The sequence below is a fragment of the Lutjanus erythropterus genome, chromosome 17 (genome assembly GCF_056507025.1).
Source record: "Lutjanus erythropterus isolate fLutEry1 chromosome 17, fLutEry1.hap2, whole genome shotgun sequence".
Classification (NCBI taxonomy): domain Eukaryota; kingdom Metazoa; phylum Chordata; class Actinopteri; order Lutjaniformes; family Lutjanidae; genus Lutjanus; species Lutjanus erythropterus.
The window spans coordinates 17,324,757-17,339,628 of NC_139333.1; the positions used below are offsets into that span (position 1 = coordinate 17,324,757).

The 14,872-nt window shown below is 38.7% G+C and overlaps 1 protein-coding gene across 1 annotated transcript in view; it reads left to right on the forward strand.

The window, feature by feature from the left end:
- The first annotated feature begins 273 nt into the window (after positions 1–273).
- The window catches only part of LOC146312049 (integrin beta-3-like), a 28,294-nt gene continuing 13,695 nt past the window's right edge, over positions 274–14,872 (forward strand). Inside the window, exons 1-10 of the mRNA XM_084741681.1 lie at positions 274–565; positions 1,967–2,052; positions 4,090–4,294; positions 4,418–4,670; positions 6,889–7,051; positions 7,303–7,464; positions 8,307–8,402; positions 9,315–9,404; positions 10,379–10,513; positions 12,851–13,295. Coding sequence (XP_084597807.1) covers positions 496–565; positions 1,967–2,052; positions 4,090–4,294; positions 4,418–4,670; positions 6,889–7,051; positions 7,303–7,464; positions 8,307–8,402; positions 9,315–9,404; positions 10,379–10,513; positions 12,851–13,295 — 1,705 coding nt within the window. The 5' untranslated portion in view covers positions 274–495. The remainder of the gene's footprint in view (positions 566–1,966; positions 2,053–4,089; positions 4,295–4,417; positions 4,671–6,888; positions 7,052–7,302; positions 7,465–8,306; positions 8,403–9,314; positions 9,405–10,378; positions 10,514–12,850; positions 13,296–14,872) is intronic.

Consider the following 14,872-nt stretch of genomic DNA (forward strand, 5'->3'; position numbering starts at 1 on the left):
ACACTCTAATTTGGATTTTCAGCCAATATAAGCTTTTTTTCACTAGATTCACCTGTTCCAAAAGTTAATCTAGTGTTTTTTTTTTTTTTAAATGTGCTTGTATATTTTACTATATTTTAAGATTATATTACATCCTGTGTGATATTCATTAAAACAAAGTTTTGAACAGATACCAGAGTGCAGTACAACATGCCAGCTGGTTCAGTATGTCACATGTTTGATGCTCGGACCTGCCCCTCCACACAAAATAAAACCTCTCGGCTCTGGATGCTGCACTTTTCCCGCCCACTCCGGTTAACAGTATGATAATAAGAGAGAGCTGCGGGTGCTGAGGAGTAGGGGGGTGGCGGCTTTAAGACATTTGACTCTGTTTGGGGTTGTGTCGATTTTAGATCCAGAAGAAAAGTTTTTTTTTCCCCCCCTTGTTTCTTTTCTACTTGCGCTCAGCCCGGAGCTCGTTGGCCGGCTCCGTCCTCACAGAGAGCCCGCACCAGGATGGGTGCTCCCCCGCAGCAGAGGTTATTCTGGATCCTGATCTTTACTGTAACAGTGACAGGAGTGAGCGGTGAGTTCAGGTCCTCTCCTCTCCTGTGTTCATGTTCTGCTCGTGTAGCCAACAGGAAGATGACATGATGCATTTTCAGCAGGCTTGAGGAAAGTTTTCAGCTTTGATAAAACTTTAAAATTAAGCTCTGTCCTGGTAACATTTGTCAGTGCTGTTATTCAGTAACTGGTTGAGTTGATTTGAGTAAAAAAAAATAGATAATGTAGAAAAGTTATGACAGTGAGGTAAGACTACCCTTATAAATGATTTATAAATGGGTTATAATTTGGTTGTGAACACTATAAACCATTAATAATCTGTTGGGCCAATGTTGTTAGCAGTATTAGAGGGTGAAAAAAATCAGGTATCAACATATTGTCTGATATTCTTAGCTTATACAGAATGTGATGTATAGAATATAGATTACTTTAATAAACACACATTTTTGCAATGATCCCTCCCAAAGTGACAAAGGTATGTAATGGAAGCAGTTTATTTTACAGTTTAACAGTAAACTTTATTGTCCAAACTGATATCAGGGCACGGAACAGTAAACTTTAACTGGTATTTTTAATAATAATTAATAATTATTAAAAAAAAAATACAAATAAAGCAAAATATACATCTATATTAAAATGAGAATTAAGAAAAAGGATCATATATACACAAAATGCTGCCTATAAAGCTAAAAAAAATGCAATATGTTCTGTTAAAAAAGTGTAGAAATCAGTGTTTATGACATTTATTATATTTTTGCTCTTGTCATGAAAATAAGGGATTAATAAAAAAAAATCATACAGGTACATATCGGACAACATACAGAATATTCTGATACAGATATAGGCTGATAAAACTGTGCTTGGCCAAAATCTGGATGATAATATCAGTCAGCTGATATATCAGTCTGACACTAACAAAATGTTTTAAATATATATCATTGTATCACCTTGGAAATTATTTATAGTTAGGGTCTAAACGCTTTATAAGTCAGTATCAAGCTCTTGCAACACACTGGATAAAAGGGTCAACAACTTGCCAAATAGTGAGCCCTGCACTGTAAAGCTTCAGTTTTTTGTTGTTGGTGTTTTTTTTTAGTTGATGTCATTTTGGACAATGAAGTTTATTGTTAAACTGTCAAATATCCTGATCCATTACATATCATGTCACAAATGTTTGATAAACACATTTGAGGAATCATTATAATATTGGTAGCTATATCAATATTTTTTATACTTTATCTTTAATTCTTTTACTCCCTAAGATTACTATCGGCATATGCCCCAAAATCTAGTATTGGGCCCTTATTTTAGAAAAACTAACAACAACCAAAGGTACAACTGATAACTCCATATAAGGTGAACATGATCAATAAAGAATCAACTGTACTTTTGGAGAAAGTAAGAACTCCCCTTTTGGTTGCAGGTTCAAATGTCTGCACTTCCAGAGGAGCCAGCACATGCAAGCAGTGTCTGGCTGTGCACCCCAGCTGTGCGTGGTGCTTCCAGGAGGTGGGTTCCTTTTCCACTTCACTTCATTTAGGCAATGAGCCTCCTGCCAGCCGGGCTGGTGCAGGGTGGTACAGACCCCCTCATCAGCACAGGAATCTGGTTTAGAACAATGCATGCAGATGTATTGTATCCTGAAAGTCAAAGAAGATCAGCTGTAAATGAACTTCTTGGCGCCCTTTTTTTTTTTTTAAAGTCAAATCTGCTCTGCACTCCTTTTATTATATAAATTGTGTTTGGGTTTGATTCATGGTACCACTTGCAAAAAACACCTTAAGTTTTTGCTTTTCCCTTAAAGTGTGAATTAAGATTTCCTTAAAATCAAATCACTTGCACAAAACAACCTTAAGTTTTCTTCTAAAAGCCAAAAAGCTAAAAAAAAAGAAACATTATTGTATTAAAATGTAAAAAAAAAACATTAGATCTGTGTCATATATTCTGTTGAGCTGTGAAGTTAAAACAACTTCCATGATCCCATGCTGCTTCATGACATCATGAAACTACATCTTTTGTTGTTGTTTTAATATGGGCGACCCCCAGCAGCAGGTCTTATACTTCAGGAATCCCCTGAAGTTGATTAAACCATTGCACAAAAGACCTTAGCAATCAAAGTAAGGGCAAAATAATAAGGTACCTCTGACACTTACCTGCAACATGGCTGAGTTTGTGGGGATAAATGTATAATTTATGGAATAAGTTATGTTAAAAATAATTTATTTTAATAGGGCATTAGGTAACATTAGGTAGCCAGGCTATAACTGATACTACTGACATAGCTGACTTTATATCAATAGCTTAAATTCTTTAATGTGTAATGAAATCAACTTTAAATAAATACCTGTTTAGAAGAAGATGTCATCTTTATCAGGAATGACGTCCATACAGAGATTCTAATAGTTTGCCCAATCTGAATGTTTATTTCAAGTAAGCTGGAAGTGAACTTCTAGTTATTTTTTTGTTGGATTTTTCCCTGTAATTACTGATTTCTTTTTTGGTCAGGACAGACCAGGTATCACCAGGACCAGTGCAAGTAAACAAACAGTCTCCATGGAAACATGTAAAAAAAAATACCCCTGTAAAATCTCTTTCCATGCAGCAAACGTCTTCGGGTTTTACTTTAACTAAGGAAAGAGATTCACCCTTCGTAAAATACCTGAAGTTAAGCCTTAAATGTCATATTTAAGAAGAAAACATAAGTGTATCACGTAAATGCCCCAGGCACTTCAGACCCAGCAGCTGAACTTGTGTGACTCCATGAGGAGGATGTAGTCATATTTTCTTGTTCAAACTAACAAGCTCAGTGATTTAATATTGTAAAACTGTGGGAGTCAACATACTCAACCTTTCACTCAAGTGCAACATTTTCCCAGGATGACCTCAGCCTGAACACTCTGGTTCGTTACTGAGCAACTTCTTGTTCAGAAGCACTGGGTGATGGTGTATAGATAGGGTGGACATTTTGTTTAAAGGTGTTACTTGCCTTTAAAGTTACTACAAGGAATTTTTTAACCGTCTAAATTTATTACTGATGTCTCTATATGACCCACATAAGTTAATGAGACCATCTATGAGAAGATTGTCAACTTCCTGTGTACATTTTCACGGGAAAAGTTACTAGTACAATAACCAGTTAAAAAGAAGCAGCAGGAGATTTTTATGTAGATAATTTTATTTATTCTTTTATATTTTGTGGTTATTATTGGTGGAAACACTACTGTTTTTGTCCAAAGGGGCATCCAAAATAATAAAATATGAAAGTTCCTTGTAGTAGTTTTAAGATTAGAGTTTGTTAGAGAGAGTTCATTGCAGGAAATTCTTTTTTAATAGAAAGCACAATGTTCTGGTTCATTTCTGGACTTTGTCATCCAAATGAAAGCAATATGCCCTTTTCTTTCAACACAGCTTTATTGCAGATGGGAGTTCTGTAAATAAACAACTATTTAGTTACATTTTTAACAAATTAAAATGTTTCCAAACCAGCGAGGAGGTTGTTGGACACTGACGGCTTTTCTGTGTAAAATGTCCTGTCTCCGCTCTCAGGACTTTGGCCAGGGGGTTGCCAGTTCTTCCCGCTGCGATCTGAAGACTAACCTGGTGGCAGCGGGCTGTGCTGCGTCAGCTCTGGAGTCTCCAACCAGCAAACTGCAGGTGATCGAGGACCGGCCCCTCAGCAACAAAGCGGCAGGGGCCACGCAAGACGTGACTCAGATCAAGCCCCAGAAACTACACATCACCCTCAGGCCAGGTGGAGTTTACCATCTGAGTTTGAAGTTTCTGACATGCTGGAATAAAGAGAGATTTTATTTAGTAGGAAATAGGCAAGGTCAACGATCCAGCATAAAATAAATATCTTTATCCCTTTTCCCAGATGACGCTAAGCGCTTCACAGTGAAGGTGCGTCAGGTAGAGGACTACCCTGTGGATCTCTACTACCTCATGGATCTGTCCTACTCCATGAATGATGACCTCTTCCGCCTGAGGACGCTGGGCAGAGGCCTGGCCGAGGCCATGAACCGAACCACCAGCAACCTCCGCATGGGCTTTGGGGCTTTTGTGGACAAGCCTCTCTCACCTTACATGTACATCTCCCCTAAAGAGGCTGTGAAGAACCCCTGCTACAGGTAAAAGACAAGTGTGATTCCCAAAATGTGGGAGTATTCCTTTATGATAAAAATTTGGCCACCCTTAATGAATATAAAGAACTTTTTAGATTAGCCCCCTTAACCTGTTTACTTGCCTATAAATAAGTAGCTAAACTGAATCCAGACCTCTTTGTAATGGAAAGTTTTCTTTTAGTGGCTGCATACTGACAGTGTTTTACCTTCTTAATACCTACAGTACTGGTGTTGATTTCAGCGGCTGTTTGTGTCTGCATGTGGGAAGTAGCTTCATTGTGCAGATGATGTCATTTTTGTGAGGACACCATTAAACACAGTGTTGCACAGTAAAAATGCAAGCAGGCTCAGAGTCACAGCACTTGTTAAAGGCTTACAGTGGCTCCCTAGTGCTTGGTCAGCTGCTCTGAATCAGCTGTAGGTAATCTACCCGCAGAGTGTCCCAATACAAACTGCCCGAACTCCACCCAACAACTTCCAAGGAGGTTGATATGGTGATTTAAGGTCTCTCGGGGTCGTTCGCTTTCCCGCTTACACACAGTCTGCAGTCCCAGCCTGCAGGAATGTTTGGATAAAAGATAAGACAAAGGGAAAATTTCACTCTAGTAGCCTACAACTCAGAGAGAAACAGGAGTGGTGGTACAGGAGAGCCTTTTTAACCAAAGCTAAAACTTTGGTAAACTAACAGCTGCTCAGAACTGTGAAAGTTACAGATAATCCAGAGAAAATCTCTCGAGATGGGGATGTTGGTCTGAAATGTCTCAGCAACTGTTGGATGGATTGTCATGAAACTTTGTAAACACATTCATGTTCCTCCCAGGATGAACCCTAATAACTTTTTTGTTCCAGTGATTTTTCTGGCGCCACCTTGGGCTCAGATCCTGGGGGGACCGGGGAAGACGAGTCCATCTCATTCTCTACAAAACATGAAATTGTCCCCTTCAATAAATTATGTCAAAATAAAATTATTTGGTAAAGAATTATAATAGAATAGAAGCCAAATCCACTTTTGAAATACTTGACACATAAACACAACACTTTCTGAAAGTTTTGTTTAGGTCTTTCCTATCAATTATGCTGAGGATTATGAACTGTATACATCACTGTCCTGTGAACACAAGTGCTGTAATGCTCGGCCAGTCAGTATGTGTCATGTAAATCTGTGGCACAGGTTAGTTAATGATGTTATTGAGTAAATGACATGTGTGCCGATTGTGCAGATCGAAGTGAATCAGAAAAGAGTCATAGTGATGATGAAATTAAAGGTTTTATTGCTGCTTTTAGAATGGAGTGCGGTTTAACACAGTGGTTCCCAAACTGGGGGGGCGGGATCCCCTGTGGGGCCACAGAGCAAGTGCCAAAGGTGCGTGGATTACCAGGAGAGGGGAAATAACAAACGAGGGTTTGCTGATGTTGTCATCCTATCCTTTACTTAACTAAAATCCAGCTTAATAAATTTTCATCAGTTGCTTCCCCAATAGTCGTTAATAATTGATAAAAATTGTGGGTTGGGGTGATGTGAACTTTTTTTTGGCTTTTGAAGGCGAGCATGCCAGGAAAAGTTTAGGCTCCACTGGTTTAACAGTCTGCCCACTTGACAGACCGTCAGGAGCAGAGGATATTTTAATGTTAATAATTCATAACAATTCAACTGACTTATCTTCTAATAATGAACCCTGTTAACAAAATAAAGTAACACAGGAAGTGGAGTTAATATTAAGTTGTTTTTTTTTTTACTTCTCTCTGCTTGTAGTAAAAGGTCACATAACAAGCACAAATCACAATCAAAATAGAAACAGCAGTCTCCCATCAACACAACCTCTGCTGTGATCTGAGGTCTGTGCCCTGAAGTTGACATCTGAGGTTTTTAGTAAAATGAACTACTATCATGGCTGTAGACTCAGACTCGTGAAGCAGTGAAATATGGTAAATAATGAGCTGTAAGGTCGAGCATTCACCCGGCATGTAACTTAAAAGTTAATGCTAATGTGACACAAAATAGCAACAAAACAGAACTAGAAAATAGTCACAACTTCAATTATTTATGCAGTTTTGCAAGACATTTTTATATTTAAATACAAACATATTAATATTAATGCGATTAACAGCTGATTATTTCCCACTCAAAACTTCCCTTTAATAAAGTAGATTGCCAGTAATTAGGCTTCTGATCATTTGTGTAGTATGTTGAAACTTGATCAGCTGATCTCTGTTTCATTGACAGCATTAACACCACCTGCCTGCCCCAGTTTGGCTACAAACACGTTCTGTCTCTGACGGAGGAGGTGGGTCGCTTCACAGAGGAAGTGAAGAAGCAGATGGTGTCCAGGAACCGAGATGCCCCAGAGGGAGGCTTTGATGCCATCATCCAGGCTGCTGTGTGCAAGGTGGAGAGACAGAGTTCTTGTGCACACACACTCACTGTCTCACACATAACTTTTTATTTTACAGTCTTTTCCTCTCCTGTCACACACATACACACTCATAAACATGTCTGGTTCTTGAAAAGAAGAAGATCTACTAGGTGATACAAAAGATCAAAGCAGTATTTAAATGAATCAGAAAGAGCTTTGCCTTCAAAAGCAGAATTAATCTGTTTGACCTTCCTTTTACTTTCTCATGGTTTGATGGAATCTAGGAGCAGATCGGTTGGCGCCCTGATGCCTCCCACCTCCTGATCTTCACTTCGGATGCTAAGACTCATGTGGCTCTGGATGGTCGTCTGGCTGGGATTGTGCAGCCCAACGATGGGAAGTGCCATCTCAACTCTGAAAATATGTACAATATGTCTACAGTCATGGTTAGTGTGTACTGTGAGCTGTGTTGTTGTTAAGACCGTCTAAATCGAGACCAAGTCCTGACTAAGACCAGAGTGTATCAATATCAAGACATGACTAAGAATTTGAGGCATTGAGACCAAGATAAGACCAAGACTTTGATGGGTTGAAACCAAGACAAGATCAAGATTTTGAGGTGCTGCGACCAAGGCATGACTAGCACTTTGAGGGGTTTGAGACCAAGACAAGACCAAGAATTTGAAGCATTGAGACCAAGAAAAGACCAAGACTTTGAGGGGTTGAGACCAAGACAAGACAAAGACTTTGAGGAGTTAAGACCATGTCAAGACCAACACCAAAGGAAGGGTAAGACTGAGACATCTCTAGCTCTCTCACCAAGGGGAAGGAGCTGTGCAAGCGTGTAGAATTTATGTCAGAGGTGACATTAGCTAACGTAATTTTATATACATTAGATACTAGGCTTTATGTAACCTACTAATCAAACATTGCTAATGTTAGCTAGCTAGTTTTGCACGGGCAATGTAGTGGTGTCCCTGCAGCTGTGGTCTTGAAATAAAATCTTGAGTCTTCTTTGTTCGAGACAGAAACAAAAGAGAGTAAAAATGCAGTTGATTCCAAGACGAGACTGAAACCTTAAAAAAGTGGTCTCAAGGCTGGTCTGACGACCAAGACCGACCTCGAGTGCTGCAACACTCTAAGGGTGTGTTTGGTGTGCAGACAGTAGACAGAAACAGAGAGAATGGAAGCCTTTGTTTAAATATCCAGGTCTGTAGAAGTATGAAAAGGGACATTTCAGTGTTTGTGTTAGTATTGCCTAACCGCATTGTATGGTTTGGCCCCACAGGATTACCCATCTCTCGCTCTGATCACAGAGAAGATGTCAGAGAACAACATCAATCTCATCTTTGCTGTCACCAACCCGGTGGTTCCTCTGTACCAGGTCAGGAGCTCTGCACTTCACTCCGAGAGCACATTCAGCATTTTATTCTGTTTATGTTCTGTTGAAAAAACTAAATTAAGCAAATGTTCTGAGAAAATGACAAATCCCAGTTGGTAATCATCGCATCTTGAACATACTGTAGCATTAGAGCTCAAGTTCTCCAAACCTCATTGGTTTTACACAGAGATTCTTGGATCCAGCATTGGAAGAATGCAAACTCAAAATTAATCACTATTATACACTCTTCAGACACACACAGCGAGATACAAACTCAGTTTTTCCCAAACTAGAAACACTCTTACAACTAACTGTTAAAGGGACTTTTCATAGGAATTTGAGAAAAAAATAAAATATATATCAAACTGTCATAGTTCATAAAGGAAAACAGGGTCAAGAATTTAGGAAGACTGAGTAGGCATGAGTTAAAGTGTGACACACTTCTGCTTTTTAGGGTGTTTCCACACAATTATTTGTGGACCATATGACATTAAATGTTTGGTACAACTCACACAGCTATCTCACACCATGAAACCAATGAAACCCTGTGACGTCATGGTAACTGCTGTAGTTTTCCTGTCATTAAATGCATGTTTTAATTGGGTAGACGTTTTCTTATGAAAAAGGCTTCATTTATAATAAAGATCTATAAAATCTATAATCTAGGTTATAAATCTCTTGATGGTGTTATAACACATTACTATTTTGTGACATGAACAGGTTTTATATTTTTGACCAATTTAAAAAGGCATTATGTGACATTTTAACAATGATTTGCAATATTTGGCAGGTACAGACAGGTGTGTTTTATATATATATTAGTAAGTAATGAGACTTTAGCAATTATTTTGTATAGTTTCCCTGTCTGTGTCAGGTGACAATAGTCTTCCATCCGTCTGTCTCTCTGTCCTGTAGAACTACAGCGAGCTGATTCCTGGCACCACAGTAGGGACACTGTCCAACGACTCGGGCAATGTTGTTCAGCTCATACTGAAGGCCTACGCTGTAAGTTACACACACACACACCTCAGACGAGACAGTGTTTCAGGGGATGACATGTGTTTGCTGACACACACCCACAGCGTCTGAGTCATACACGGTGGAGCCAAAGTCTTAGTACAAAGTCCACAGTGGCCGAGGTGTGAAGCTGACCAAATGTGGGAGCCTGCTGGCTGTGTTTCATTGTTTATTATGCAGCGAACAGGTGAATGAGCTCAAAAATACTTTTATCTTAAATCCTGGCTTTAACTTTGTGAACATGTAATGTAAGCCTATACTAAGTGATTTCGCTCTGTGCTCCAGTAACAGTTGAGCAAGCTTGGTATCTTGGTCAAGTTTCTCCTTTCTTGTTTCCTTTACTTTGATATGTTATATGCTAGACTATGTTGAAAAGAAAACAAAATTTTGAAGTTGGTTAAAATATGTTGCTGGTGGACCTTTAAAAGCCACGTATATAATCACATTTTAAGTTAGCAGATCTTAGCAAAACATATACAAGCTGAGCACAAAGAATACATAAGTAGAGGAAAGTCACAGGAACATGAAACAGGAAAGGAGAAGGCGTAAATGTTTTATAATGAACTAGACAGTGTATGCAAAGATGCTGCCATTCAGTGCACTGAGAATTACATGCCTGGTGCATAAGCCAAAAAATTTTTTTAGCTTTCGGGTTTGCTTCCCAGTTATAACGCCCACATTTAAGTCGCTTTTCTTGGCTCAAGAAAAGTTTTACAAATATAAAAACTCCAAGGATCAAAAAATCATCATAGAAAAAGTCATAACTGACCTTGTTTGCAAAAAGGGTGGGACACAAGGGGTATTTAGACCCCTCTAAATAAGGAAATTATTTGAACTGACCTGTAAAAATACTTCATTACAGTCAGGAATGTGGCCAATTTTGAAATTAGATTTGACTTTTACTGATCTGAGCATGGAATCTGGTTTGACAAGAAGTGAATTTCTTTTATTGTCGTTATCAGAAAATCCGTTCCAAGGTGGAGCTGGAGCTTCAAGGCGTCCCAGAGGAGCTGTCCCTGTCCTTCAATGCCACCTGTCTGAACGGAGAGCTCATTCCTGGCCTCAAATCCTGTTCTGGGCTCAAGATAGGAGACACGGTCAGTGCATGCCCCCTGCCCCTCCTTTTTTTTTTTTTTTTTTTTTTTTGCTTGAAACCCCTTAAAATAAAGTCATGGCTACTTTTGATCCCTCAGCACAGGCTATTGCACCACAGTGTGTAAGCAGTTCAACCGATGAAGGATTTTCATTGGCCTGAAGATGTAGAAATTTAGTATTTCACAAGAAAAGGGCAAGATTAGCAGAAAGTTTAAAAAGGAAACAGTTTTGTGCAACAGAAATGTGCTGTTTCTTTCTTAAACTTTTAATCATCATGTGATATCTCATATCTATCATTGGATATTTATCTAAAACTACAATGTACTGTCCTTTATTAGGACTCAACAAACAAAAACCAACACAATATGGCTAAACCTTTTGCAACTGAGAGAGGTGTTGCTCTCTGATAATGAAAGTTTATATATGCCTATTATATTTGTCAAAGGACCCCAAACCAGTGTTGTGAACTGGCCCATATTTACTGGTGTTAACACAACTTGTTTCCAGAGTAGTTTATTTGTTACAGAAATTTTCTACAAACTTTTATGTAACAAGACCAGACAAGGCAGATTGCTGCACATGATGCCAGCAACAACTATCATGCCAGCTTTTTCACCTTTGGACAGCTTGTCCTATCTCTAGGGATTAAAAATACCGAAGCACTATTAGCCATAATCATGTCTTGACTGTAAAAATAACACACTAGTTCCATATACTATTTTTCACATTCTTTTTGGTCTCTTTCCATTTCCCTTCTTGCTGCTATCTACAAGTCTTTAAAGTGGGATTTTCCCCATTTCCTTGTGGTGTCAAAGAGTAGATGATGGAAAGAAGTGGATCAGTGCTGTCTCCGGTTTTGTCTTGTTCTCTTGTCTTTTCGTCTTTCTTCTGTCAGCTCCATTCAGAGCACAATCGTCTGTTTCGAGACTTCTCTTCGCTCCTTTATTTTGCATTTTTTCTTTATCACAGCTTCTTTGGCTCTTTTCCCTGCTCTCTCCTCACTCCAGGTGACATTTTTTGGCCTCCACACATTTCTTTCTCTCTGCCTCAGCTCCTCGTATTTTTGCCATATATGGTTGTCTCTCCAGATGTAGTAACTGCCCACTTTTGGACATTTACCAGATTTGGATGCAATGCTGAATGAACAATTACTTTGACTAAATACATATGGAGGCTTTGCCTGTGTCATGTCTTTGTGCTGTTTCTACCAACAGGAACAAGACAATGCTCATTATTTGAGCGGCTGTTAAATGAACATTTAGGTACTCTTATACATACAACTGCATGTTAGATAATGTACATCAGGGTGATACAGAAGCATGGTCGGTTTTATAAAGTGTGGCTGGCTGTGTGAGGGTGTAGATCATGTCATGTGTTGTGGCTGGTACAGTTTGACTAGGCTGCACCAAAAAAGTTGAATTCAATCTAAGATTAGTTCTAATCAGAGTTTAGTAAAACTAAGTTTAAAATGAGTAAATCAAAATTTAGCAGAGCTGTGTTGCACAAGTAAAAACTAACCTCTGTTTACTAAAACCAAGTTTAGTGAATAAATAAAATTAAATAGTTTAATCAGTATCAAGATGCTTGCTTTCCCAGATTAAAGTAGGCCTAAATTTGACAGCTGTCAGGACATAGTATAAAGTATAAAGTATAGTATAAGTATAAAAGACTTTTGGCTGCTGTGTTCCTTAAGAAAACATAATATTGTTTGCTAGCTAGCTAAAAAGTTAACATATCATTAGACTGTATTTAGCTAAAAAAGTTCACAAAACAAAACATTGTTTGCTAGCAAGCTAAAAAGTATTCATGATGGATTAACAAAGAAGCTCTAATTTCTCCTTTTTTGACAAAAACCTGTTTGCCAAATTAATGGAGCTTTACGGCCAAATAATAGAAGAAGAAAAACAGCCATCGAAGACGATTAGAAAATTAGAAAGCACATCCTGGCTGACTGTTTAAACAGATAAATTTGAGTGAAAGAAAGTGACACATAATAAAACTAAATTGGATTAAGTCTGTTAATACTGGATCACAGTTTAAGTTGGACTTCAATGTTTTGGTGAAAATTTATCTCAGTTTAAAGTAAAAATAACTGGGGTTTAAAGAGAAGTTGAAATGTAATATTTTTTTAATTTTAAGGTAGTTTAAAGTTTGGTGGAACATAAATTAATGTTAATCGGGTAAAATGAATCCTTGTTGGTGCAATCCAGCATCAGAGTGTCTCAACCAAACTATGGCTTCAGTTCCAAGTGGAAACAGAATCAGATGCATGTAAAAAGACACTGCTCTAAACATGTTTGAAACACAATTTGACTTATTACCACTTTAATTCCTTCCAGGTCTCTTTCAGCGTGGAGGCCAGAGCTCGCGGCTGCCCCAAACAAAAGAAGAAAACTTTCATCATTAAACCCGTGGGCTTCAAGGACTCCCTCTCCATCACCGTCACCTTCGAGTGCGACTGCAAGTGCCAGAACAAAGCCCAGCCCGACAGCCCCAAATGTAACCACGGCAACGGCACCTACGAGTGTGGCATCTGCCTGTGCCACCCAGGTCGTTTGGGGCCACACTGCGAGTGTGCAGAGGGTGACTACAACCCCACAGAGCAGGACCGCTGCAGCGGACCCACAGGCTCTGGAGGACCTCAGTCTGCCATCTGCAGCGGCCGTGGAGACTGTGTGTGCGGCCAGTGTGTGTGTCACAGCAGTGACTTTGGAAAAGTCTGGGGAAAGCTGTGTGAGTGTGATGACTTCAACTGCCTGCGCTACAAGGGGGAACTGTGCTCAGGTAAGAGTTCATAAACTAAAATGACAAAGAGGTTCTAATTTGTTGTGTAGTTCATTTGCCTGAGCATAAAACTAACAATTCTTCCACTATTGAGTTATCCACCAGTTAGTTTCTCTACTAGTTGATGTATTGTTTGTCAATAAAATGCCAGAAAATAGTCTGTCTCAACCCACAGTTCAAAGTGACATCTTCAAATGTCTTGTTTTTGTCTGAACAGTCTAAAATCTAAAGATAACCAAAAGACAACCAAGTGTGCAGTGAATATTTGTGTTGACTGTTGGTCCGACAAAACAAGGAGATAGAAAAATAACTTTGGGCATTTTTCATTATTATTAAAAAAAACATGATAAAACTGACCTCATAAAGGAATAGTACAATTTTTTTTTGTTTATGAACCAAGAATAGGAAGATTGATACGACTTATTAAGAACATTAAGATTGTAAACGCTTGGTCTGGCTCTGTCCAGTCGGGTTGTCACGATATCGGATTTTCACAACCAGATAATCATGGCCAAAAATAATTAATGATAATGATATAATCGCACTAAATTTTCTATTTAGCTATAGACGTTGAAGTTGCCCCCATGAGATGCCAATACCATCAGAAGCCTTAAACCAATTTGAGTTTGAGATCCCTGGTTCATACAATATTATTACCGGTATATTGCGACACCCATAGTACAAAGGTAACAAAACCTGCATAAAAACTGAAGTGTAAAAATGACATGTTGTGGTTTAGGGAAGGTTATGTGCTAGAGTACTCTAAATAATCATTAAATGCTTCATTTCAGTCAATGTCGATCATTTTAAATAACATATTTTTAAATGCACAATTTGTAAATCTGCCACTACGGGTCGCTCTCACATTCAACAATAACAAAAGATCTAGTTTGATGACGTTGTGAAGTGGTGTGGGATGCGTTGTGCAGCCACCATAGCTGATGAAAATCTGTTCAGACAAGTTAATATTAAAGTTTTATTCATGTTATATTTAGCCACGTTCGTCAGCTTCCTTCCTCACTCTCTGACGTATCTGACGTACCCTGTGTTTTTCCTGTGTTGCAACTACCAGCTAGCAAGCAGGTTTCTCTGCATTTGAAGATTTTTGGAAACATTTTTGCACAACTCAACAAAATATTTAACATATGTCTAGCCTTTTTAGACATTTTGAAGCAGAAATGTTATATATTATAGCTTTAATAAAGGAGATTGCCCAAGTTTACTCAGTACTGTAGATTCATATTTAACAAATAGACATGAGGGCGGCATTGATCGTCTCATCTAACTCTTGACAAGAATAAGATGTTAGACTATTCCTTTAACATTATTTTTATATCACACATATGGGCATCAGAGGTAAAGGAAGTTAAAATGGCTATCGTGAACACTGTGTCTGTAGTAGAGCTTCACAGAATGTACCTTTGCCGTCGGGGTTGGCAGTCCCCTTCACCACACTGACTAGCTGCCACCCACCTCATCTGGGAAGAATTACATACAATAACAGCTCTCCCCTCTGCTGAGGACATGGGCTCCATTCACAATAAACACATGGTGTGCTGTGCGCACCACGTGTGAGT